This window comes from Drosophila obscura, unplaced genomic scaffold, assembly GCF_018151105.1.
Source record: "Drosophila obscura isolate BZ-5 IFL unplaced genomic scaffold, ASM1815110v1 contig_4, whole genome shotgun sequence".
Lineage (NCBI taxonomy): Eukaryota > Metazoa > Arthropoda > Insecta > Diptera > Drosophilidae > Drosophila > Drosophila obscura.
The window spans coordinates 3,877,118-3,901,313 of NW_024542828.1; the positions used below are offsets into that span (position 1 = coordinate 3,877,118).

Genomic DNA, 24,196 nt, shown 5'->3' on the forward strand with positions numbered 1-24,196 from the left:
CCCCTTAAGGCCGCTTCTGTGTCCGTTTTAATTTCGCTTTCAGTTCACTTTACTTTTAGTTATACCCGTACTCAAAAAAGAGTTAAGGGGTATATTAGATTTGTGGTAAAAGTGGATGTGTGTAACGCAGAGAAGGAAAATTTTCCGACCCCATAAAGTATATATATTCTTGATCAGCATCAATAGCCGAGTCGTTATAGCCATGTCTGTCTGTCCGTCCGTCCGTCCGTCCGTCCGTCCGTCTGTCCGTCTGTCCGTCTCGATGAGCGCCTGGATCTCAGAGACTATAAGAGCTAGAGAAACCAAATTTGGTTTCCAGACTCATGTGATATCACACTGCTACAAGTGTATTTCAAAATTTCGCCCCGCCCCCTTCCGCCCACACAAAGGACGAAAATCTGTGGCAGGCACAGTTTTAAAGATACGATAAAACAAAAAACGCAGTATAGTAGAGAATGCCCATATCTACTAGATTGCTGAATCTGAATCAGATCGGATCATAATTATAGCCAGAATGACGAAATTAATTTTCAGTTGCTTCCCCTCCCCCTCCCGCCACCGGCAACGCATCTCATTTTCCTTCTCGCTCGCACATTCTGCCGCGTTCAGTGCGCGAGCAACCGCTAGCGGAGGAGATGTAGAATCTAATTGGAACATGTAAAATCTACATGTTAGATGTAGAATATACATTGTATATGTAGATGTAGATATCATATGTAGTAAAAAAAATGTAAAATGTAAAATTTTTTTTTTCTAAAATTCTTAAAAATCATAAGCACAAAAATGTATATACTGACTGAGTACGGGTATAAGTAGAGTCGCGTCCCCAGAAGCGACTCACACGTTCCTTCTCGTTTTAATTTTAGTTCATGTATTTCACTTTCAAATACAATGTTTTAATTAATGAATTTGTTACTTCTTATTGGTGTGGGCCAACAACAATCGACAAATGAGATTATCAGAACTATTCGAGATACGAGACTCGATCTTGTCTGACGTGTGTCTGAGTCGCGAGTCAAACCAGTTGCTGAGCCACTGAAGCCACCACGTCATGATAGAAACATGAACTGGAATTGGAATTGAACTTGACGCTGGAAAAGCCGGCACTAGCGGTGTATCCGTTAGATACAATTGGAGAATTGTTTAAGCACTAACCGGAAGCTGCTGACCACGTGCTCTGACCTGCCACAGAATACAAGAGAATATACCAGAGCTACAGATATCCGTGACATACTGGTATGAATGTGCCTCGCAGATCTGAATTTGTTTTGATTTATTGATTGCTGATAGGATTGGTCGATTGGTCGATTGCCAGAGCCAAATCGAATCGAAGTCGTTGCGGGTGTAGCAAACGGATAAATGGAATAATTGAAAGAAAAAGAAACCCCACTGGAGCTCGGAATTTCAATGTCGCAGCCAAATTAATTGGCAATGGAATGGAGTGGAGTGGAGCCCTAATGAACCGAACTTAATTGCCAGCTCCAATCGGACCAATCAGACCTGTGCCTAGGGCTGAATATATCCTTTGAGGCGGATGTCGTTGCACAGGAAAAGACTCTCTTTATGTGGAAAATATTTGTGTATTTTTAGGGGGCATTCGTATAACTATAACAAAGAAGGGCATGGGTGGGGGTATGGGGGATGGCTGGGATGGAACTTAGTGGTGGTAGGCGACAGCGGGGGTGGCATACGAGGTGTAGGTGGCAGCGGGAGCGGCGTAGTGGCTGGGAGCGGCATAGTGAGCCACGGGAGCAACGGTCTTGACGACAGCTGGGGCGGCATAGGTGTGGTAGGCCGGAGCAACGGTCTTGACCACGGCGGGGGCGGCGTAGTGGGCGACAGCGGGAGCAGCATAGTGGGCCACGGGAGCGGCGACGGTCTTCACCACAGTCTTGACATGCTCCAGGGGCACGCGGTTGACGACGGCGTTGAATCCGTTGATGGGATCGGCAGTGTAGGACACAGTGCGCTTGTAGCCATCGGCATCGATCAGGGAGTACTCTCCGCGGACGACATCTCCGTCGCGCTCCTCCACCTGTCCCTTGTTGTCGCCGGTCAGCTTGTCATCGACTCCGTAGGAGAAACGGTACTGGGGATGGGGATCGTATTCCTCGGCAGCCTTCACCACCACCTTCTGGGCCACAGCCACGGGAGCGGCATGGGCATAGGTGGCCACCGCTGGACCGGCGTGGTATACCTGGGGAACGGCGTATCCGGCGCTGGCAACGGCCACGAAGGCAAGGGCGAAGACGAACTGGAACGGAGGGATTCATTAGATCGTTTGCCGGAGCGCTCTGCCATGAGGAGAACTCACCTTGAATGCCATTTTGGTTTGGTTTTGGGGTTTGTGGGTTGGTTCTGTGCTGAAGGGAGACTGAGGGCTGAATGATATGGCTTCTGGCCTGGCCAGCGTATTTATAGCCACTCGTATGCACTTTCCTCGGCGACCAGATCCGCGCTGTACGCAGGTGCTTAAGCGTCGTGTGGCCTTCTGCATATCATGCTCCACATTAGCGCTCAGTCACTGCTGTGCTGCCGTTGACGCAGACGCTGACGCAGACGCTTACGCAGGTCGTGGTGGCAGAGGTGGAGAGTCGAGGCGATTGTCGAGGGACGGGCCAAGTGCAATGGCCATAATTATTTAGAAAGGATTCGGGATTTCCCTTCTGCCAGTTGCCCACGTACAAATTGGTGGCTGCGCGAGATGATTGCGTCCACTAATAGCAATGGGGATTTATCGCAGATCTTTGCCTGAGATGAGGACTTGAGAACCGTCGACATGTGGTGCTGCGGCAGTGGTCTGTTGTTGGGTGGCCTTCGTTGAGCTCTGATTGTGCGAAATTGCTGATAAGTGTGTGATGTAATCGGAATGAGGTGCTGAGATATAAGCAATGGAAATATAAGAAGGATCTTCAATTCGATTAATGCTAAATGCATAAAATATATGCTAAGTATTTCTGCCAGGAAAGATGACCAACAGACTTCCATTTAATGGAAAATATGCTCAGAAATCTCTCTCCAATGTGGAACTATTTTCTAGTAAATAATTTCACTGTAAAAAGCTGCCATGGAGTCTGATTCCCTACCCATAACGGAAACCATTTTAATCCCCTAGCTGAAGTTCAATAACCTTGATAAATATTGCCCTAAGAAGCTGGACATGTTTTCTGCTCCAGTCTTATATAATATGCCTAGACCTTAATCATAATCATAATCAAAATCAATCTACAGGGTTTTACGACACATTCAGCGCTCAAGAGGATTAACAGAGCTTAAGCTGCTCTCAAAAATGTAGGAGTAAATATCCGCTGATAGAAGAATGAAACAACTGGAGGAATAGCATTGAATATCTGCTGAAAGAAGTGTGAACGATCACAGACATTTGCTTGGCGTTGAAAACGGATCTGCATTAGGAGATTGGTTCAATGAATTTGCTAGCAATCGAAAGTTAAGCATAATTAGAGCCAAGCCTTTTCAATAACCTTTCTCTCACTCTTCGGGCTGTTCGTTTTCAGAATATTTTGGCCAAAAAAAAAGAACCAAGCCAAATCAAACCAAATCAAAAACATTCGCATTTTGCACACCCACAGAGCTTAGCGCCACACGAACAGGAAGTACGAGTTATTGCCCCGCAATTTACGTACATTCAAAGCTGAGAAACATTAAATAGATTTCTCGCTGTCACCGCGAACATAAAACGCTCACTCGCAGGCAGAGCAGAGCCAAGCAGCACAAAGCAGCGCAGATCAGATCAGAGATCGTGGCAGATCCGGAGCAGAGCTGCAAAGTTGATTTACTATAAAAGTTGACGTCTGTTTCCAGAAAAGTATCATTCGCAGCTCAAGTTCACTTCTGTAAAGAACCCAACCAGAGACAGTAAAGCCACCGCACACCTCCCGAAATGGCATTCAAGGTAAGTGCTCTCCGCCTCCCACCCCCACAGATCGATGGATTACCTCACACCTTACACCTTCCCTTACGACTCTCCTACTTGCAGTTTGTTTTCGCCCTTGCCTTCGTGGCCGTTGCCAGCGCCGGATACGCCGTTCCCCAGGTCTACCACGCCGGTCCAGCGGTGGCCACCTATGCCCATGCCGCTCCCGTGGCTGTGGCCCAGAAGGTGGTGGTGAAGGCTGCCGAGGAATACGATCCCCATCCCCAGTACCGTTTCTCCTACGGAGTCGATGACAAGCTGACCGGCGACAACAAGGGACAGGTGGAGGAGCGCGACGGAGATGTCGTCCGCGGAGAGTACTCCCTGATCGATGCCGACGGCTACAAGCGCACTGTGTCCTACACTGCCGATCCCATCAATGGATTCAATGCCGTCGTCAATCGTGAGCCCCTCGTCAAGGCCGTCGCTGTTGCTCCCGTTGTGAAGACCATTGCCGCTCCCGTGGCCCACTATGCTGCCCCCACCCACTACGCCGCTCCCGCTGTCGTGAAGACTGTGGCTCCCGCCTACCAGTCCTATGCTGCTCCCGCTATCGTCAAGACTGTGTCTCCCGTGGCTCACTACGCTGCTCCTGCTCAGTACACATCGTATGCTGCCCCCGCTCCCGTGGCCCACTATGCCGCTCCCGCTGCCCAGTATACCTCTTATGCTGCCCCCGCTCCCGTTGCCCACTACGCTCATGCCGCCCCAGCTGTGACATACTCTGCGCCCGCTGCCCACTACTCCACGTACGCTGCCCCCGCCGTTAGCTACCACCACTAGGACCATCGTAGGACATGCCTCTGAGTTGTACATAGAATTGTTGGCTTTATTATATTACTGATCCTACATTTATTTATTGACAGCACCAATAAACAAAATGCATACGACATACAAATCATGAAAGATACATAAAAGGAGTGTTTTCTTTCCCACTTAAAGATTTCCCTCAAGCAGATATTCTTCCTATGAATTAAGAGAATTGTTCTTGGCAGAATTCACTTTTCGGCTAATGAATATTGAGTTCTAACTCTAACTAAAGCCACTGCCATTCGAAGTCCACATATGAGTATTCTTTCTCTCAATTTACATTCCACAAGTTCCATTTTAATAACTCTCCTTCTTGAGCAGAGTATTTCTCTCGGAGTCCGTGGAATTGCCTGTCTGTAGAGGACCCCTCAAAGGTCGTTCACATTATCCTGTTTGGCTGTTTTATTTATTTGCTGTTCGTTTTTTTTCATAACTTGTTTGTGTCGGACAACGGAAAAAGTTCACAGACATCATAGGACTCGACTAAAAAAAAAGGATTGCTGCCGCTGCTGCTGCTGCTGCAATCTTACGCGTAGAGCGATGCAATTCCTGTGGTGCTGCTGCTGCAGTCCAGTGTCTCGCCGGGACTTTTGTTTTGCGCGGTCCTTTAAGGATGCGATGCGATGCTCGCTCGAGGGCAACGAACTGCTTTGGCCTGCTTGATCATTCCGCTGAACGATCCCGATGCCGATCCCTAACCCTAGGCCCCGTTCCTCTCTGTCTGTTTTGTCTGAAGGGGCAGACACAGATTCGTTTGCTTTGTCTTGCAGATTTCCATTTGAATGGACGAAGGACTCAAACTCGGACTCCTCTACCGCAATTCACAGAAGAAGAATCCCTTCTCGCTTTTATCTGTTGTTTGTAATATAAAACGGAAATTATGGGGTCATGACTTTACTTGCATGAATGATAAATGCGATTTCATGGAGACTTTCGATTTAGTTTCTGTTTCAGTTTCAGTTTCGCTCTTTGGAGTTCTAGCTGAAGTTTTAAGGGCTCAGTTCTGTTCTGTTCTGCTTCCGCTAGCTTCCCACAGTTGGATAGGAATTTATGTGGGACTGGTCTGGTCTATGTGGAACACCTGCTGCTGCTGCCTGCTGCTGTTGAAGAACAATTCTGAATTCTAGAGGGGCGATCCAAGGTTGAAAGTTCTCCAAACTCAGCTAGCCAACTGCTCACTTAACCCCTTTTGCCAATGCGATTTAACTGACTAATCAAGTGGAAGATTTTCAGATTTTTGGGTGCTGAATGGCTGGACTCTTCATCGATAGCGGCCGAACCCTTCTCAACTTCATCATCATCATTATCTTGGAGCAACAACAATGAGAACTGACAATGCAGCCGAACAAAAACAGAAAGCACAAGCTCTGAAAAAAAAAAAACAAAAGGAGAGGAGAGATGAGATGAGAGACGAATCGAGACGAAAGCAAGAAAAAAAACAAAAACCGATGAAGTGAGTTTAAGGATCGTCGAACCTCAAGCAGGGGGTAAAACTGGCTTTCGGCCCTCCCTCTCTCTCACTCTGTCCAGAGGCTGTCGTATAAATAGTGCACCTCTCCGTTCTGGAAGCTCATTCAGTGTTTTGTGTTGAGTCCAAGAGGTTGGGCACAGGAGCAGCTTGCGATCGCGCCTTTGGGGTGTAGCCGGGACCAGCAAAAACTTACCTTTTGGATAACGTACTTTTGGATGCAGTTTGCGCCCAGTCCATCAAATGGCAGACGTCTAGAGGTAATCCCTGCAATTAAGAACAATTATAAAGGAATTAACATTTGAGTGCTTACAGATTTCCCCTATCTCTTCGATGTCAGCCAGCGGCGTACTCAAAATAATGCCAGGAAAATCCTTTCGATTTTGGTCCAGTCTGTGCCACTTCCAGCAAATCCATCGCCCAATCTAATACACACAAAAAAAAACAATTCTAGGATGATCATTAGGCCAGAATCTAAACGGAGCTAGCTAGCACACTGGCGCCCGCACACCTTTTTGGCCCTCATCACGAAACATTGAATCGTTGGAAGGTCGCACCACACCCATCCATCCATCCATCCATACAACCATCCATCCATCCAGCAAGCAACACCCCACCAAACGGCGTTTCGGAACTTTGGACAAAATTCACATTTGTGTTTAAGTTTAGGTGTAAACAATAAACAAAAGACAACAATAGGCTACCAAAAAAAGTAAAAAACAAAAAAATCTAAAAGAGAGTGTTGCTTTTTTCGGGATCAAAGGATTTATTGGGATTTTGTTTGAACGTGTCCGCAAGACACTTTTGGGTCCCTTTTGGACTTTTACTTTTCTTTGGGTTTGGATCAAAGAAATCGCTGAACCAAATGCATGAAAACATTTCGTTATGATTGCCCTACAAGAAAGGCCGCAATGCTAACAATAATTGTATGTATATCAAGGTCAGGCCAGAGTCAGAGACAGAGTCAGAGACAGGGCCCAAGTCACAGCCTATAACTATGACAGAGCTACCATATGAGTGCCCTGTACAGTCAGCAGATTTTAAAGGTTTTACGGCACACAGGTGCCACCAGTGCTACTGCCAAAAATAAAGCACAATAAAATACATCAAAAAGGGTAAAAAATGTCTAAGAAAAATGGTAAAATGGTAAGTGAACTGGTTTTTCGGTGTGCAAGTTTAATTGGCATTATTTGAGACACAGCAACAGCAGCAGCAGCAGCCTAGCCTGGTTAAGCCCGGTTACCGGGCTATGGAATTTGTAATTGTAATGGCCATAAACTATTTTCAGCGCTTAGCCGTTTGTACATTGCATTCGCCGCGTCGATTAATAAAAACAAAATTCCAAACCGAGTTAAGTCCGAGGGTTTCCCTTCAGAAATTAAGCAAAACTAAATTGTAATTAACAAGCTCCACAACTTATCTTTTTTTCAACAGTTGTCCAATAGATACAATTGTATCTTCAGCGATACGATACGGTGTAGCTGCGGCTGCTGCTTCGGCACTGTTGACGGCCAGCTGTTGGCTACTGAAGTGATTATTTTTTATGATTTTCGATACAAATTCGTTTCGTTGCGACCTTAGAGAGCGGTGCTATGGAATCGTGCTGGAGTGGTCTGTTAATTAAATTAATTTGGCCAGACAGTCGACAGTTGGGCAGCTCCCTATGCATGTCCTTTGGGACAGAAATTCTGGTGACATTATTTAGGTTTTAGCCTGCACTCGACATGAACACGGATACGGATATTGGACGGACATCGACAGGGGCATGGGGGACAAGGGACACCCAAACAGCTCAACCAATTTCCAGCAAACACTCGGCCCTGGTGATCAATCTTAAATTTTCACCGCCACTGTCAGAATTGTGCGTAGTCGACGACATGGGAGGACTGAGGACTGGGATATGGGACATGGGACATGTGCATCATGTGGCTTAGTCCTGTTCCTGGTGCCTGGTCCAGACACACTCTCTCTCTCTCTCTCTCTCTCTGCCACCCGAATCTACCTTCAAAACGTTGACAGGCAAAAACCCAAAAATGCTGGTTGACGAATGAGCCTCGGAGTCGGAGGGAGGCTCGCCACTCTCCAGGGAAAAAGCTGTTGAAAATGCTCTATGTTCTGTTCTATTCTGTTCTTCTGTTTGCCTGCATCTCATCTCATGTGAATTGTTTAAATGAACCATGAATTTTTGGCACTTTCCTTAATCAAATCAACATTTTTTCTTGCTGCTAAAAAAATGTATTAAAAGTTATCCCTGAGAGATGTAAAAATTTCATGTTTAGTTTTGGAATTTCTTCAACTATTTCTTTTCCCCTTTTTGAAAAGAGATTTGTTTCAGCCATTGTTTGCCAGTGGAATACGTAATACGTAATCCCAAAATGTTGAAAAGCAGCGGGATATGGCCTTAAGTTCCCTTTCGAACCATTGCCAACCATTCCACCCCATCCATCATCGGTTGTCAATGGCTGTGGATGTCTGTATGTATTGCTACTGCACCCTAAATGGAAGATTAAGGAAGTTGTAACAGACACAAGATGTGAACTCAATTGCTGTTTTCATATTTGTATTCATATCTTAATTAGTTTTTATTCTTTCTCCTTACAAAGATATATTTTAAGCCATATTTTATTTAATTAGTTATGGTGTATTTTTATGGAGGAATTTTAAAGGCAACATACAAACATTACAAACATTGAAATAATTGAGGGTGTTCCTTATAAATCTGAATCATATTTCTTGAAAGAGAAATTGCACTTGAATCGAGGGAGCGATTCAAATTTTGATTTCAAACTTTTGATTTATGCTACTTTTAAATATTTACAAAAATCAACAAACAAAAGTAAGAAATTATTTTAATTGCTTAGTTTTAAGAGAGATGTTTTCTGGTGTTTGAATATTTGTTTTATTAGTTGTTTGAATTTTTCTAGCTATTTACAGTTTTCCGGGGTTTTCTTTTAGGTCTGAACGGAGTTTTCCAAGTGGGAATTGAATTGTCTATTTGACTTGTAGCCAAAAGCAAACTGTACCAAATTTCGTTTTATTTTATTCTAAATACAGATGGAATAGAACTCGTTATGGGTTATTCTTAGAGGATAGTATTTACAGATATGTGCTATGTGGCTACAACATCGAAGAGAAACACACACACATACACATACAAATAGGCAAACGAGGGGGTGGGCAATTAGGCTAGAACTGTACAGGCGCCTCTCTCTACACGAACTAACTGAGTTGGTAGTACTCGGGTGCAAAGTCATTGGCCAGATTGCTCAGAAAATTGAAATCCGAGGAGCTGTTCGAGTTCTCCAGGCCACTGATCGCAGCAGCTCCTGCTCCTCCGGCACTGCCTACACCGCTGACAAAAGCCTGACCCTGGATGGCCGGTCCTCCTCCTCCTCCTCCTCCTCCGTTCAGTGGAAAGCCATGGATATGCGATGGCGGCGGTGGTGGAGGAACAACTCCCACTCCTACACCCACTCCAACGCCCACTTGGGCTGCTGCTGCGGGATTGTGGTGGGCATGGAGATGGGCATGCGCCTGCGCCTGCACCTGAACGTGATGGTGGGGGTGATGGGTGTGCGTGTGGGTGGGCGGTACAGGGGGCTGTTGACCCGCCTCGTAGTAGCCGGCAACACCAGCAACCGCAGAACCAGCGCCAGCGCTGCCTGGACCGCCGAAATTGTTGTAGCCATCGCAGTTCTCCATCTGCAAGCCAAGAGCGCTGTATGCCTCGCCAGTGCCCAGGTGATGCATGTGTCTGTAAAGAGAAAATCGAGGAAATGCGTGATAATTTTTTTCAATTTTAATTTTAATTCAAACGAGTTGAAACGGTTCTTGCGGAATATGTTGCAAGCTTTAAGCTTTAAGCTTTAAGCTTTTAAGCGAGCCAACGAAACAAAACTACAGTGTGCAGTGTGACCAAGAATACTGAGATCTTAACCCACTGAAGCCCCCTCTATAAAATAACATGTTGCCAGTGTACTAACAGCGTGCTGCCAACGATATAACGGGCTGCCAACAACTTAAAATGCTGCCAATTTATTACAAACATGTTGCCAACGCGTAACATGCTGCCAATTTATAAAATAGCATGTTGCCAACAACTTAACATGTTGCCAAAGACTAACAGCGTGTTTCCAAAGCTTTCTTTTACAATGTTAGTGTTAATTTAACATTAAAAAAAATACGTGAAGGAACGTGTGAGTCGCTCAGTCAGTATATAAATTTGTGAGCTTATGATTTATGTAGAATTTTAAAACAATTTGCATATTACATTTTTTTGCTGCACCTGTTAACTACATCTACAATGTATATTCTACATCTAACATGTAGATTCTACATGTACCACATCTTCTCCGCTAGAGGGCGCTCGCGCACTGAACGCGGCAGAGTGTGCGAGCGAGAAAGATAATGAGTAGCGGGTCCTTGGTGTAGGAGGCGGGGAAAGCAACTGAAAATTAATTTCTTCATTCTGGCTATAATTATGATCCGATCTGATTCAGTTTCGGCAATCTGGTAGATATGGTCATTCTCTACGATACTGCGATTAGTTTTATCGTATCTTTAAAATTGTACCTGCCACAGACTTGCGTCCTTTGTGTGGGCGGAAGGGGGCGGGGAAAATTTTTGAAATACACTTGTAGCAGTGTGATATCACATAGGTCTGGAAAAAAAAATATTGTTGCTCTAGTTCTACATGTACCACATCTTCTCCGCTAGAGGGAGCTCGCGCAGATGTGCAGCGGCAGAGTGCGGCAGTGTGTCTCTGAGATCTAGGCGCTCATCAAGACGGACAGACGGACAAACGGACGGACGGACATGGCTATATCGACTCGGCTATTGATAATAATCAAGAATATACTTTATACTATACTTTATGGGGTCGGAAACGTTTCCTTTTCTGCGTTGCACACATCCACTTTTACCACAAATCTAATTTTCCCCTTAACTCTTTTTGAGTACGGGTGTAAAAACTCGTCAATGCCCAATTGAAAAGTTTCAAATTAAATTTAAAGAGTAATCTGTACTTACTGCTGGTGATTAATTGGAGCCTGTTGTTTCTGCTGCTGCTGTTGCTGGTGGTTCATGTACGCACTGCCGTTGGTGTCGTTGTAGTTGTAATAAAACTCCTGTGGCTGTGGCTGCTGCTGTTGGTGGTTCATGTACGCACTGCCGTTGGTGTCGTTGTAGTTGTAATAAAACTGATGCTCGTGCTGCTGTGGCTGCTGCTGTTGCACCTGGTGGCCCACTGCTCCTCCTACCACCGCTTGGGGTGGCGGCGTCAGCTGAGCCTGCTGCTGGGGATAGTAGCTGCCGGGGGAGCTGCTCTCATAGCCATTGTACGTTAGGGCATGCTGCTGCTGCTGCTGTTGCAATTGCAACTGTTGCTGTTGCAATTGCTGCTGGTGTTGCAGGTGATGCTGCTGCTGTTGCGGGTGCAGCTGCTGTTGGTGTTGCTGCTGTTGCATTTGCTGCTTGGGACTAGGATAGTAGCCAGGGAAATAGCCACCAGCTGAGGCACCACCCCCAGCACCGGCACCAACATTTCCACCACTATTACTATCAGTGAGGGGTGTGGGCGTGGCAATAGCATTGGCATTATTCTGGTAACGTTTCTTGCCCTTTGCTGGGGGAGGATTGGCGGAGGCGATGACGGCATCCGAGTCCCGCCGAAAGCTGACCAAGCTCGGCGTAGAGCTCTCATAGCCAAATGGCGATGCCTTCGATGAGGTGGACACGGCCTCCTTTTTGATGACCTGCAGAGAGATTTGTATATTAATGAGGATTTTCAGGCGGCGAATATGGGCTAATCCTTACCTGACTCTCATCTTTCTTCTTGACTTTAATGGGACTGCTCTCCTCGATGTCCTCGTCCAGGCTGACACTGGAGGCCACACTGGAGTCGGCACTGATCACATTCGAGGCGGATACGGTGGTGCTGCCAAGCAGATTCGATGAGATGCCTGTTTCCAAAGAGGAATTGGGTGTCACTTAGGGAAAGAAATGTTCGCTATGAGTTTTGATACACATTTTTTGAGCTATAAAATAAACTTACGACTGCCCGCACTGGGATTATTGTTGGTGGCACTCGGCGTATTATTGTTGTGTCCCCGGGAATTGGACGTCGAATCGGGTATATCATCGGAGGGCAGTTCGCAGCCTTGACACGATTTCTTCGAATTGGAGTCTGGGCATTAAAGGTAAAACAAAAGGCGAATCAGTATACACATCTACTAGCAGCAGAAAATTGATGATTTGTTTTCATAAGTGAAGCTTGAAGGCTGGAGGGCGGAGGACCGAAAACTCTCACGCGAAAGGGGTTAGCAGCCGTGGCACCACTGACAATGATTGATAAGCTACAGCATCTTTTACTCTTCTCCTTAAAAGCCTCTCAACGCAAAACCACAGGCGGAAAGGGAAAAGTAAAAGTGGAACAACTTGTTGGTTGGATACCGCGATGATCCCAAAGGAAGAGTTCGATTGAGAGTGTGCGGTACAGTTTCGTGTATCCTTTAGGGATATATGTCAGAGGTGCTCGGAAGGCAGGAAATATATATGTTTTATATGGGTTACTTACTGCTGTCGGATTGATCATCGTCACCTTTGAGGCTGTCTTTATTGTCCTCATCGTCCGTTTTTGAGAGCGTTTGCCGCTTGTGTTTCATGCGGCGGTTTTGAAACCAAACTTTTACCTGCAAAAACACACACACCAAAATTAGATTAGTTCAACTTCACTCCAGGCGTCAAGGTGTGCAATTAAAAAGTAGAGGAAGCCAGACAGGAATGAGAGAAGGCAGTAACCGCCTGTCAACCCTGCGCTGCATGCAATTTGTCAGCGAAATAATGGAATTCCTTCAGAGAGGTGCAAGCTGCTGCTGCGCACAAAATTGGATTGGCGGAATACATTGGAATACATTCTGCAGAGAGCTGCCAAGAATGGGGAGCGGTGCGGAGCGACTCACCTGTCGCTCGGTTAGGTCCAGGCTGGCTGCTATCTCGATTCTCCTTGGGCGGCATAAATATTTATTGAAGTGGAATTCCTTCTCCAGCTCCAGCAGCTGGGTGTTCGTGTACGCGGTGCGGAGGCGTCGGGGCAGGCCATTTTCTGGAACGAATTCAGCTGCAATTGAGAAATTGCATTTTGTTCTTTGAGACTTTGGAGAGTGAATGTGAATTTTTCTATCTGTCCAGCTTGGTGTTGCCAAACCATATACCATGTACCTTCACATTCTTGCATTTGCTGTACGATAAGTTTACTTAAAGTCCCTCTCTCAATCTCTCTATCTATCTCTTTGTGTAATCAATCCATCAGTTCGTCACCGAGCATAACTAATTCAATAGAAATGGCAGCAACTTTTCCAAAGATTCGCCACCACTACCTTCCACCCAAAATCAAAATACTGCAGCTGATGCCGCGGCGGTAAGTTTTGCTGTTTCGCAGCTCAGGAAAAACCTCCGAGCACCGAGAGCGTTAAGTAATTAACAAAAATCTAATCAATCAATCGGTGATGGAGAGACATAGCCACAGAGACGCCGCCGCTGCGGCTCTCAAGTAGTTTGGCTACCGAACAGAAGCCGCAATCAGCGGATGGATAGGCGGCAGTAACCAGCATGGGAACATCGCTTCCAGGCGGCAGGGCAAATGAGATGAGAACTTCATTTGAATAAAGTGTGAAGTGAGGGAAATGCTGCACGGAATGATATTCAGATTTTTGGCTGTACATCGATGGAAAATCATTGCGTTACAAATTTCTCTTGTTTCAATGGGAATTTTACGCTCAAAAGTAGGCGAAACCACAACAAAATCGTTGTAGTACTGAGAGACAATAAGTATATGGTTTATTCGTGAGATCAGGGTGACTATTAAAAAGAGAAATACCAGATGAATACTAGAAAATTAAATATGAATACCACACAGTAATACTTAAGAAATTTCACCCGAGATAAAAAATTAATTATATTAAAAATACAAATAGAAATAAAAAAAATACTGTAAAATACTAAATAAATATTATAATAATAAGAAATAAAAATACTAATTAAAATACAGAAAATTATGCTATGCTGTTGCTGTTATCCCTAAGCTAAGGAGTATTGACTGTCATAATACCTTGATATATAACTTGATACCATAATCCTTGATCCCCTTTCCACCCTTAACTTTGCTTTACATAAAATCTCTGCAAAACTTTTCTCTTGCTTAACTTCACACAATTTCGAATGACGGAAGATCGTGAAAAAGTTATTTCTACTTGAACGAATTGAAATAAATGTGCCATTCCCCCCCAAATAAAAGTCGCATTGAGTAGTAAAGAAATGCGCATATCATTTTAGGAAACACTGAACATTTGATTCCTTTACTTTAAACCACACCCCACACTTCTCCATTGAGATTCGCCACACCTTATTTGCATTGATGCGATTGCAAAATATTTTTCTTATAAGTATTTTCGCGAGTTTTCTGTTTTTTTTTTTTGGCAACAGCACAAATTTCCAGTTGAACGAGCTGCGTAAACAGAGTCTCAATAGCGGAAAATGGCAGCAGTGGGTGCCAGCGATGGGTCGGTGGGTGGGGCAGGCAGGACCACGAGCCAGGAGCCAGACATAGACACTGATTGAATTACAGATGCGAAGCGAACACTCGGGGTTCGGTTTGGTTGGTTCCTTCATCAATACTCGCAAAGCGGATGCCATAAACACCACCTGGTGGGGCACACACACTGACAGCGTGGTGAGAGGAGAGGATAGGAGAGGGAGGGAGGCCAGGCCATTTCCCCAGAACGAAGCCCGGAGGCGGGAGTGGAGTGGAGCGGGAGTGCGAGTACCGTGTACTTTGGGTACTCGTACTTGTGCGAAAAGTGCCCAGAGATATAGATACGGAATGAAAGCATAAATTTCGCACAAAAGTTGCAGCCGAAAACTGTTTACGAGCGAGCGAGCGAGCGAGTGAGGTGGCCAGGCGCAGGCAGGCAGGCAGGCAGTCAGGCAGGCACTCAGGCAGAGCCCAAAACGGCAGTCAGCCAGAGGGAAAACTGAAAAGTAAAGTGCACAAAAGCAGAAAATATGATTTCCTTTTTGGCGACGACAAGCAAAAAGATAATTTTCTAAAACCCAAACCCGAACCCAAGCCCCTCTCGAAAGTGCCACACATAGAGGGAGGGAAAGATTCTAGGCAGCAGCCAAGTTGAGTGCAATTTCTGCAGCCTGGTCAAAATGGAATCAACAGCGAAACCAATGCACCACCCAGCCACCCAACCAACACTCCCAAAAAGCAAATGACAGCTGCCTGCTCTGGCCTGGTCGCTGCCTTTGGTTCTGCCTCTGCCTCTGGTTCTGGTTCCTGGCTCTCTCTCGCTTTTCTAGAGGTGGCTTGGAAATTACAAAATGAATTTTGTTTTGTCATGGCCCCAGAGATGAAGCAGGAGGAGCAGGCAGAGGCAGTGGAGCACAGGCAGGCAGCCGTAGCCGTAGCCCTAGCCGTAGAGACATTGGAAATGTCATCAGCATGGATGAAATGCCGGAAAAGTCAAAATGGAAACTTATCAGCAAAACTACAAACGAAGGAGGATAGGACAGAATACTTTGCAGCAGCTTTTGGGGATTGGATTGGGTTTTGTGGCCCTCAGACTCTGGACTCTGGGATTTTCACTTCAACTTAAATATTAGAAATCATCAGTTGGCTATTATTTGCTCGTAAATCTCTGTAGTGCTTGGAAATAAAATTAATTTCAATAGCAAAATTCAGGCAGACAGCAGAGGAAACACTTTTGCATGATTTACAGCCCTTTTTGAGGTGGTTGGGGGTAGGGATACACTTATTAACTGCTTCAACAGCATCGTTTACATGTTAACACTTAAACGCACTCGTTGTCCGTTCATCCCCTACGCCCAAGGACCAAGGACCAAGGACCTTCTTCTGCTGCTGCTGCTGCTACTGGGAAATTTATGTTTCTATTTGGGGAAACCCACAAAAACCTCTCTACAAAGAAGGCCAACGAAAAGCCGGGGCACATTCAACGCATTTGCCGCACCTTTGGTCTGGAAATTAAAATGAGCGTAAATTTTGCAACAATTGCACAAATGTTGCTGCTAGTGGCAAGATGGCTGCTACAAAAAAAGGAAATATTATAATCAGTACAGAGCGCGAAATCTGCAAGCACAGAGAACTGCAAGTATTTTCCAAAGAATCCTGTTCCGATTCCTACAATATAAACTCAAGAGGTCCGCAGAGGGGACCTTTAAAAGTCTTACTTAACGCCTTATTTGTTTGCCCATTTTATTCCTCACAGTGTATATCCCTCACCGGTTCTTCAACTAAATCATCTGTGCCTCTTCCCTCATATGCCAAGGAATTTCCAGAATGAGTTGTACACTCGTGTGTCCATTTGGTCAACGCTAACTACGAAGTACATACATAAGTAGGAAGGTAGGAGGATGGGGCCCTGTTCAACCATTTTTTGGGCTCGACCACTTGCACATGACCACAGTCCATAAGGATGCACATTAAGGACATTTGTGGCCGGTCAGAGGACAAGAGCGGTCAACAAGGTGGGACACAGATCCGGACCCAGACCCAGACCCAAAGCCCTGACCAAAGGTGCGCTGGCCAGTGGCAAAAAATGACCTCAATTTATCTTGTAAATTTTCGTGTTGGTCTAGCCAGAGGAATGGGGGAAACATTTTCCTTGCCTAGGAACGTTCTGGCTACCCTTCGTCCATGCATGAGGCTTGAGGTTCATTAAAGCTTTAAGACTTACAGCAAAAGTAGCTGCAGAATTCAATCAAAAGGGTGGCATAATCAACAAATAAAAAAGTCTAAGAGAAGACAATGCCGATGCGGCATCAGTCAGAAGTCAGTAGCTGAAATTCCAAATGCTGATGCGCGTTGCAGTAGAAATTCTCATTCATTCAGCAGCAACAGCAGCAGAAGCAGCAGCACAAAAACGAGATACAGATACAGCAACAGCTACAACAGATACAAATATGTAGCTGCTGAATATATCTTATTGTCGGTGTGGGCCGGACGAATGCGCAAAGAGCAGAACCATTAATCATTCCAGCCAAAAGGAAGACAACAGCCAACAGACAGCACAGACAGCGAACGGACACGGAGACGGAGACGACGATGGAGCTGTGGAAAAAAGTCAATTTCTCATGGAAATATTTTGTACGAGTATCTGCTGCTGTTGTTGTCTCTCCACTTGATATGCATTCAGAACTAAACCAGCTCAAGATACGAAACTACAAAAAAAGGGAGCACCCAACGGATAGGAGTATAAATATTTTATTGGATACAACAATCCCAGCGAATGCCCACCTCCCGCCCCACTTGAAAGGAGCATCTTGAGGAAGAAAACAAAGGATATACGTCTACGAAAGTCTTCAATCATTTAATTGTGGCTCTTGATTGACAGTTATGCGAAAAGTACAACCCAACACTTCTGAATGGGCTCCGGGTCCTTGCCATTGGATTAGTTTTAATTAGCGAGCAAGGAAAAAGGGTTGAACCACAGTCTGGGGCGGGGAAAACCCCCCATCCCACTACACTGGCCTGCCCAGACAAACATTTCCGCTCCAAAACTTTACTTTAATGCCACGAAAGAGCTGCCGCAGTCGAAAAAGATAAATTAGAGAAATATATTTAATGACTTTTCATGACCAGCAAATGTCAACAAAACAGCAGACAAAACTGTGTACCCCGGAGGAGGATTGTTTTGATCAGGACTGTGTGTTTGGGCACTGGCTCTCTCTGCCTCTGGAGGTGTGAAAATTTTTGATTAATGTTTATGAAAATTTTAGGGAAATGTTGAAATACCTTAGGGCAAGGTATTGCGATAGATAGGATCGCCAGAAGAGCCGCTGAACCTGTAGGTGTTTTCTAATGGAATTAACATAGCATGAAGTTTTCATTCCCATATTTTGGTGAAAAAAACGTATATTACATGACGAAATTCCAATTGAAAAAATATATATTTCTTATATGACATACATTTTTGTAACTTTTTTCATTCATCTTATCAAAAAGCCATTAAGCAGCGCTGCCGAATTCAAAGCACAAATAACTTTCAAACCATTTTAAATTTGTTTTATATTTGAATTGTGTTTGTTTTCTCCGCCATTTTCTCATTCATTCATTTACAAAAATTGAATGACAAAGAAGCAGAAAGAGAGAGGGAGAGAGAGAGAGATATAATCGGGGGAAATACTTTAAAGCGGCACAAATTGAAAAACTTTCAACATGGCTGGCCCATGGATTTTTCTCTGTGAATATATTTACAATATTTACGATTTTATATATAGATACAATGCCATTTCATATAAAAAAAAGACCATGTGTTGAGTGAGAGAGAGAGAGAGAAAGAGAGAGACATATGTACTGCTCTTCTGCTATGGAAAAATGAAGGAAAGCTGTTTGGTAAAAACTTTTTCCAGCGCTTAAGCCGGTCCCCTGGCCTGGCCTGGGCTGGGTGGGTCCTTGTACTCCCCTTAGAGCTGGCTGTCATTTTGGCCTGGTGCTGGGATTCTACTTCCTCCTTCTGCCACACATTCACATCCTCCTCTCCTCCTTCGGCTGCCACATCTTTCTCTTTGGCTGGGCTCAAAATATGAAATCCATCAGGGATGGATGCTAAGAGCTGTCAATCAAAATCAGCGAGGGAAACTTTTTTCCATCCCCGCGCTCTCTCGTCTCTGCCATATAGAAAATTTACATTTCCTGGCGCTCTACCATCCCCCACCTCTCATCCCTTGGCGGATTATGTTTTTGCATGTCTGCCAGATTGAAAGCGAATTAAAAAATGGGAGTGAAAAAACTGTTTAAAGCTTCATCTCAGTCAATGGAAAATTAATGTCAATTTAAGAGCCCAGCCTCGATTCTGTCCATTCGGAAATTGATTTTCGTAAAATACCAAAACTAAACCAAAGCTCGACACGAATGCGATTACACGGAAAAGTACCAGAGAGAGGCAGTCGTTGGTCGGACAATACTTAGTTCCACCTTAACGCCCATGTTAAAGATCCCAAGGCAGTCACGCAGGTGGAGATCCAAGGCAGAGTCTTTCAGGTGGAAAGATCCAAGGCAGTTATTCAGGCAGAGCCAGCCCCAATGGAAGTCTTTCAGTTGTGTGTCCAAAGCAGAAGCTGCAATGCCCCAACAATAGGCCCCATGACATGACATTGGGCTGCCTTCCATGGAAAGCCTCTCGCTGTCGCGGTTTTCGCAAACAATGGACAAGAAAGCGTGCCGCCATAGAAATGAAAATGATTAGTCTCCTTGCTTCAGGTTGCATGAAAAATTATTTAACGAGTAAATTGTAAGGCAGCGCGCACAAATGCTACTCAAACAGATACAGATACAGGCCGGACAAAGACAAATACTGAAGCTGAAGGCCAAAAATCAGCTTATGATCGTTTGAAGTCTTGACACCTCAAAAAGCCGGCAGCCAGAGCTGCTCCGTGCTCTGTCCAGCGAATGAATGAATATGAATGATGTGGATTAGAGATGGTAGCGTGACTGTTAGGAGAGCGTGCGGTAAGGCAAAGGGATCTTGGGCACTGAAATGACTCTGGTATTAAGTTGCAGAACGATTCAACAGCTTAAAGATCGATTTATACTTGCTAGAAACTCTAGTTTTATGGAGATGGCAAGGCCTGGAGTAGAAGGAAACTTTCGAGACAGTAGAATATATTTAACTACTCAATTCTGATACTAATTTCTTCTTTGCTATTGGTAGTGCTTGAGTATGCTCAAGTTTATCTCTTACTTCCTTCTAACATTCGCAAGATACATATATAGGCGCTCTTTTATTTCCATTCACTCCAGTGCGATCGCTTGACACACGCTCCTCTCTAACGACAGAGTCTAGAGCACCCGCAGCACAGCAATGGCCGACTTCTTAACAAAATATCTCTCTCTTTTTTTGTGTATGATTAATCAATATTTTTGTGTTTGAGTTGCACACAAAAGCGTCACCAGGCGGCAAGCAGCCAGCCAAGTGGCAAGAGTCTCAAACTGACAGAGGAACGGATCTCTCGGGCATTTCTTTTCGGGCTGCGGCAGCATTTGACAGATCAGCAGCGTGCGCTGACAGCTTTTGTGTGTCGTGTCTCTGCTGCTTTACTGCTCTGCTGCTCTTCTGCTTCTGCTTCTCTTGTCTCTTTCTGTTGTTTGCTGTTGGCAATGCCTGAGCATAATTAATGATGCGCGATGAGATTTTTCGGTGGGGGGCTTTGGCTTTGGCAATGGGGTTTTTATTGTTCCCTGATCATCGCATTGGTTTCACGCCACTCCACCTCCACCTCCACCACCACTCGTTGGGCTTCACTTTTCTATGTGAGTGTACATTTGTAGCAGCCACTGTACGATATTGATCTTGGGCTGAAATGAAGCCTGAGTTCTGGCCTTTGATTGATCTGGCTACTGTTTCATTTTCACGGTTTATTGCTGATGAGTTATTGAACATGGAAACCAAAACAAAAAGTCACAAGATTTGGGGGCTAATAATTGGATTTGTGTGTGGTAGCGATGGGAGCCATTATGAATGGCAGTGAATTTTATTATTTCTATCCTCTAGGAGAACTTTTTGTGCAGAATATTTTAATCTTTTCTTTAATGGAAACATTTTCATCAAAAATTACCTTCTTTACTCATTTTTAAATGCAATAAAAGTCTCAGTTTTCATCAAACAAATTGAAATATTCCTAGATTTTTCTTCTGCTCGATTTGCGGCACATTAAAATGTAATTCAGGCTCCACCCTCAACAGAAATAAGATTTCTGACATGGGGGGATAAGCAAAACGCCAAATCATGGCATGGCACCGCACCCCAAAAGGAAAAACCACAAACCGGAGACGCTCCAGGAAATTGCCGCATTCCCTGGCATTCCTCGGACTCGACCTGTGGTCAGGCTTCAGCTCCGCCCCAAGGCGCAAAATGGAAAATATCTGCGAATGTTTTGCACTGGGGGCTGGGGTCTGGGGGGGGGGTGCTGTGGTGATGTAGTAGAGCTCCAAGTGACTGGAAAAAAGTTGCCTTGAAACAACGAAAATAATGCCTCATTTTTTCTTATCGCCGCAATAAAGCAGAATAAACGCTTCATTTCCATTTGTCTCGCCAGTGAATCGCCCCGCGGCCAACTTCAGAGTGGCCGCGTCACTTGTGGCAGTGGCAAGGTTGGACCAGGGGAGGGGAGCAAAGGGGATTTGTGGCCAAGATCTGTGGGTTGCTGGCCCACCCAGTTGTTGGCTGTTGTCCGTCCACAGAAGGTCCGTCAGAAGGTAGCACAATGTTTAGGGGCAGGGTGGGGAAGGGTGCAAGCAGCAAAGTACAGAAAAAGTAAAGAAATAAAATAAAAACCGTTTACACGCGAAGTTTGCGTACTTCTTTTTATACTCTCTAAAGGCTTATCATGGCTTTGAAAAGGGGTTTAACATGGAGAGATGTTGGTACCATGAACCTATAGATTTGAGTAGATACATTCTTAATTACAAACACTTTTCCACAGGAATATTCTGCCAATGAATACGTCTTTGTAATAATATATATTTTTTAATAAATTATTGAAATGTTTTCCATATCCGAACACTATGTCATAGATATAGCATCTCCCTTAGAGTCCAAATAGAGTATCTAAATTGTTCTGCTCACAACGCTACCTTTTCTTTTCACGTCTCCATCTCCCTTTTTTCTGTGGCCATTTTTCCTGTTCTTGGACCTTCCTCTCCTCCATCATCGTTGGTTTTCTTTTGCCACTTCTTGAAGCGGCATTTTTATCGCTTCGCAAGTTTTGCTGCTTATTTTAAACACGAACAGCAGCAGCAAACAGCAACAGCAACAACAAGAAGAACAGTCCGACCGGCGGCAAGAAAAAATTATATTCATTGTGGAAGAAAAAAAAAACAGCATTGGAAAAAGAGGAAAAGAAAAAGCAAAAGTCACTTCCGGCATGCCAAAAGGAAAACGCGAAAAGTCTGCGACGTCTAAAACTAGAAGGAAAAGAAATGAGTGAATGAGAATAAGATGTAGAGAAGAAAGAGAGAGAGAGAGAGTGAAAAAAGGAGAAGGAAATACAGAAAGGGAGTGGCCAGAAGTGAAAAGTATTTTGAACTTCTAATTAAATGGAAAATATTTGATATGCTACTGTAGAAAGATATTTTAAATCAGAGAAATTACTTGAGTATCCAAAGATCTGTCTATAAATGTTTAGAAAGAAATAAAAAAAAGATCGGCGAACAGATCATAGACTATCTTCCAAAAAAAGATATTCTAGGCTCTTAGAAGAATACTCAAATATGTAGATACATAGATCCGAGATCATAATAGATCATAAAAGATCACAAATATAGAAAAGACTTACGATTTTGGTAGTGACCATTAATTGTTAAATTTTTTGCTATTTTTCTATTTTATTACAATATACCAGACACAATTTCAATTGCCAGATATACATATATTTAAGAAATTACTCCATTACTCGTTCCATTAACTAAATACTTCCTTGAGCTAGCCTGACTTCATAGCGCACTACTCCCATTTCGATCTTAATGACCTTTTGACCAATTAGCTTCGCATATTTATGCACATTTTGCAACATTCTAACTAAAGCTTTCAGCACACAAGCCACTTAACAGCGAAAAACTATTTAAAAATGCTATAAATCTTCAGTCGATAAAATGGCAGGGGGGCTTTGTGCTGCTTTGTGACTTTGTAGCCGGGCTAACACACGCAAATTGGTTAATTGACACAATGTCTACTACTGTGGCTAAGCAATGAATACCCTTCTATTTTTTACGGTAGGGTATATTGGTTTCTGTGAAGTGAGTTTCCTCTTCTCATTTTTATACATCTCATATTTTTTTCGAAGTATAGACCATTGATAAGTCTATTTTCCTTTCATTCTTTAACCATTCCCAACTTCATTTCAATAGAGCATCCCTCCATCGTCTAAGTTTAGTCAGAGCCACTTTCTTTTTAGTTCCCGTCTAGCGTGTTTGGTAATCAACAAGTTTGAGTTTGTGTGTGTGTTTCTCTGTGCCTGTCGCAAATGCAAATTAATTAACGGCTGCGGCCGCCGATTTAATTGCGGGTCGGCTCCAGCTCTAGCTCCGACTCCGACATGGCGTATGCGTGATGCCCCCGCCTGGATTCCCTTGCGATCCGGTTTCCGATAATTGAATTTCAACGGGTGTTCGCATGCGTTCAACATGATGCAGCTGTGTGTGGATGGAGTCTCTGCTGCTGGAGCCTCCAATTTGCCACAAGCGCCGCCTTTTCGATATGAGTTATGGGGCACAAAACGCAAGTTGCAGCCAATGGGTTAGTCTCTACGAATATTTATCCATGTTCTGTGCTCTCTCTCTGTCTCTGGCAGTGCGTAAATTTGTCCCCTAAAATATGCTCTGTTCTTGTGGTGGCTGCTCTTTTTGGTTTTGCTCTTTTTCCTCTGTGCCTTTTGGCCAATATTAACCCTGGAGTCAAAGTCTTGAGACATAAATCATTTAAATCACTGAAACCTGCAGCATGCTTGCCTGCCTGCCTGCCTGCATGGAATGGCATGGCATGGCATGGCCTTCCCCCCATTGAGGTCCTTGGCAGCTCTGTTCTATGGCAAAGACATTAAATAAATCGCCTGCCTGCCAAATGTTTCACATACGAATTTCTACTAAGGAACGAACACTCCGTTGTATTTTTGGCCAAAAGTTTTGCATTTTGTCTTGCTAGCCGTCAAAGTTTCCACCTTTCGTCCCCCCGTTCCAAGCTCTGTTCGGGGGGATGTTCTCCATTCGAAATTCTCGTCAACTCCATGTGTAGCCCTCGGGGGCATTACACACAGGTGGCGACATATGCTCTGTGTCACATAGTTCCATTGTATATTGTATGGCATGTACATTTATTTCCCTTATTTATGCATAGCTCTCTGGGCATATATCATTCATGGAAAGTGTTTTGCTAGTCAATTGAGCTTTGGGGATACATACTCGTATATTT

The 24,196-nt window shown here is 44.4% G+C and overlaps 3 protein-coding genes and 1 long non-coding RNA gene across 10 annotated transcripts in view; 2 read left to right on the forward strand and 2 right to left on the reverse strand.

The window, feature by feature from the left end:
- Positions 1-1,634: 1,634 nt before the first annotated feature.
- LOC111071152 (larval cuticle protein A2B) lies at positions 1,635-2,374 on the reverse strand. Its single transcript, XM_022362325.2, has 2 exons — positions 2,315-2,374; positions 1,635-2,254 (listed from the first exon to the last, which is right to left on the reverse strand). Exons 1-2 carry the CDS (start codon positions 2,324-2,326, stop codon positions 1,658-1,660), a joined length of 609 nt encoding a protein of 202 aa, XP_022218017.2. The 5' UTR covers positions 2,327-2,374; the 3' UTR covers positions 1,635-1,657.
- Positions 2,375-3,837: 1,463 nt separating this feature from the next.
- LOC111071116 (larval cuticle protein A3A-like) lies at positions 3,838-4,729 on the forward strand. The gene is made up of 2 exons (XM_022362277.2): positions 3,838-3,913; positions 3,998-4,729. The coding sequence occupies exons 1-2, from the start codon at positions 3,902-3,904 to the stop codon at positions 4,715-4,717; spliced, it is 732 nt and encodes a 243-aa protein (XP_022217969.2). The 5' UTR covers positions 3,838-3,901; the 3' UTR covers positions 4,718-4,729.
- A 1,595-nt stretch (positions 4,730-6,324) lies between these two features.
- On the forward strand, positions 6,325-6,741 carry LOC111071190. Its single transcript, XR_002607462.2, has 2 exons — positions 6,325-6,472; positions 6,528-6,741. It is a non-coding gene; the product is annotated as an uncharacterized LOC111071190 (long non-coding RNA).
- Positions 6,742-9,368: 2,627 nt separating this feature from the next.
- LOC111071075 (homeotic protein proboscipedia) overlaps positions 9,369-24,196 on the reverse strand; it is a 36,317-nt gene continuing 21,489 nt past the window's right edge. For 5 of the 7 annotated variants that reach the window (XM_041595105.1, XM_041595107.1, XM_022362202.2 and 2 more), the window contains 6 exons: positions 13,172-13,329; positions 12,787-12,901; positions 12,265-12,396; positions 12,027-12,199; positions 11,241-11,965; positions 9,369-9,966 (listed from right to left, as the gene is read on the reverse strand). In XM_041595105.1, the coding sequence (XP_041451039.1) occupies positions 9,432-9,966; positions 11,241-11,965; positions 12,027-12,199; positions 12,265-12,396; positions 12,787-12,901; positions 13,172-13,329 (1,838 nt within the window). In that variant the 3' untranslated portion in view covers positions 9,369-9,431. The remainder of the gene's footprint in view (positions 9,967-11,240; positions 11,966-12,026; positions 12,200-12,264; positions 12,397-12,786; positions 12,902-13,171; positions 13,330-24,196) is intronic. The other 2 variants (XM_041595108.1, XM_041595106.1) reach the window with 1 other exon arrangement.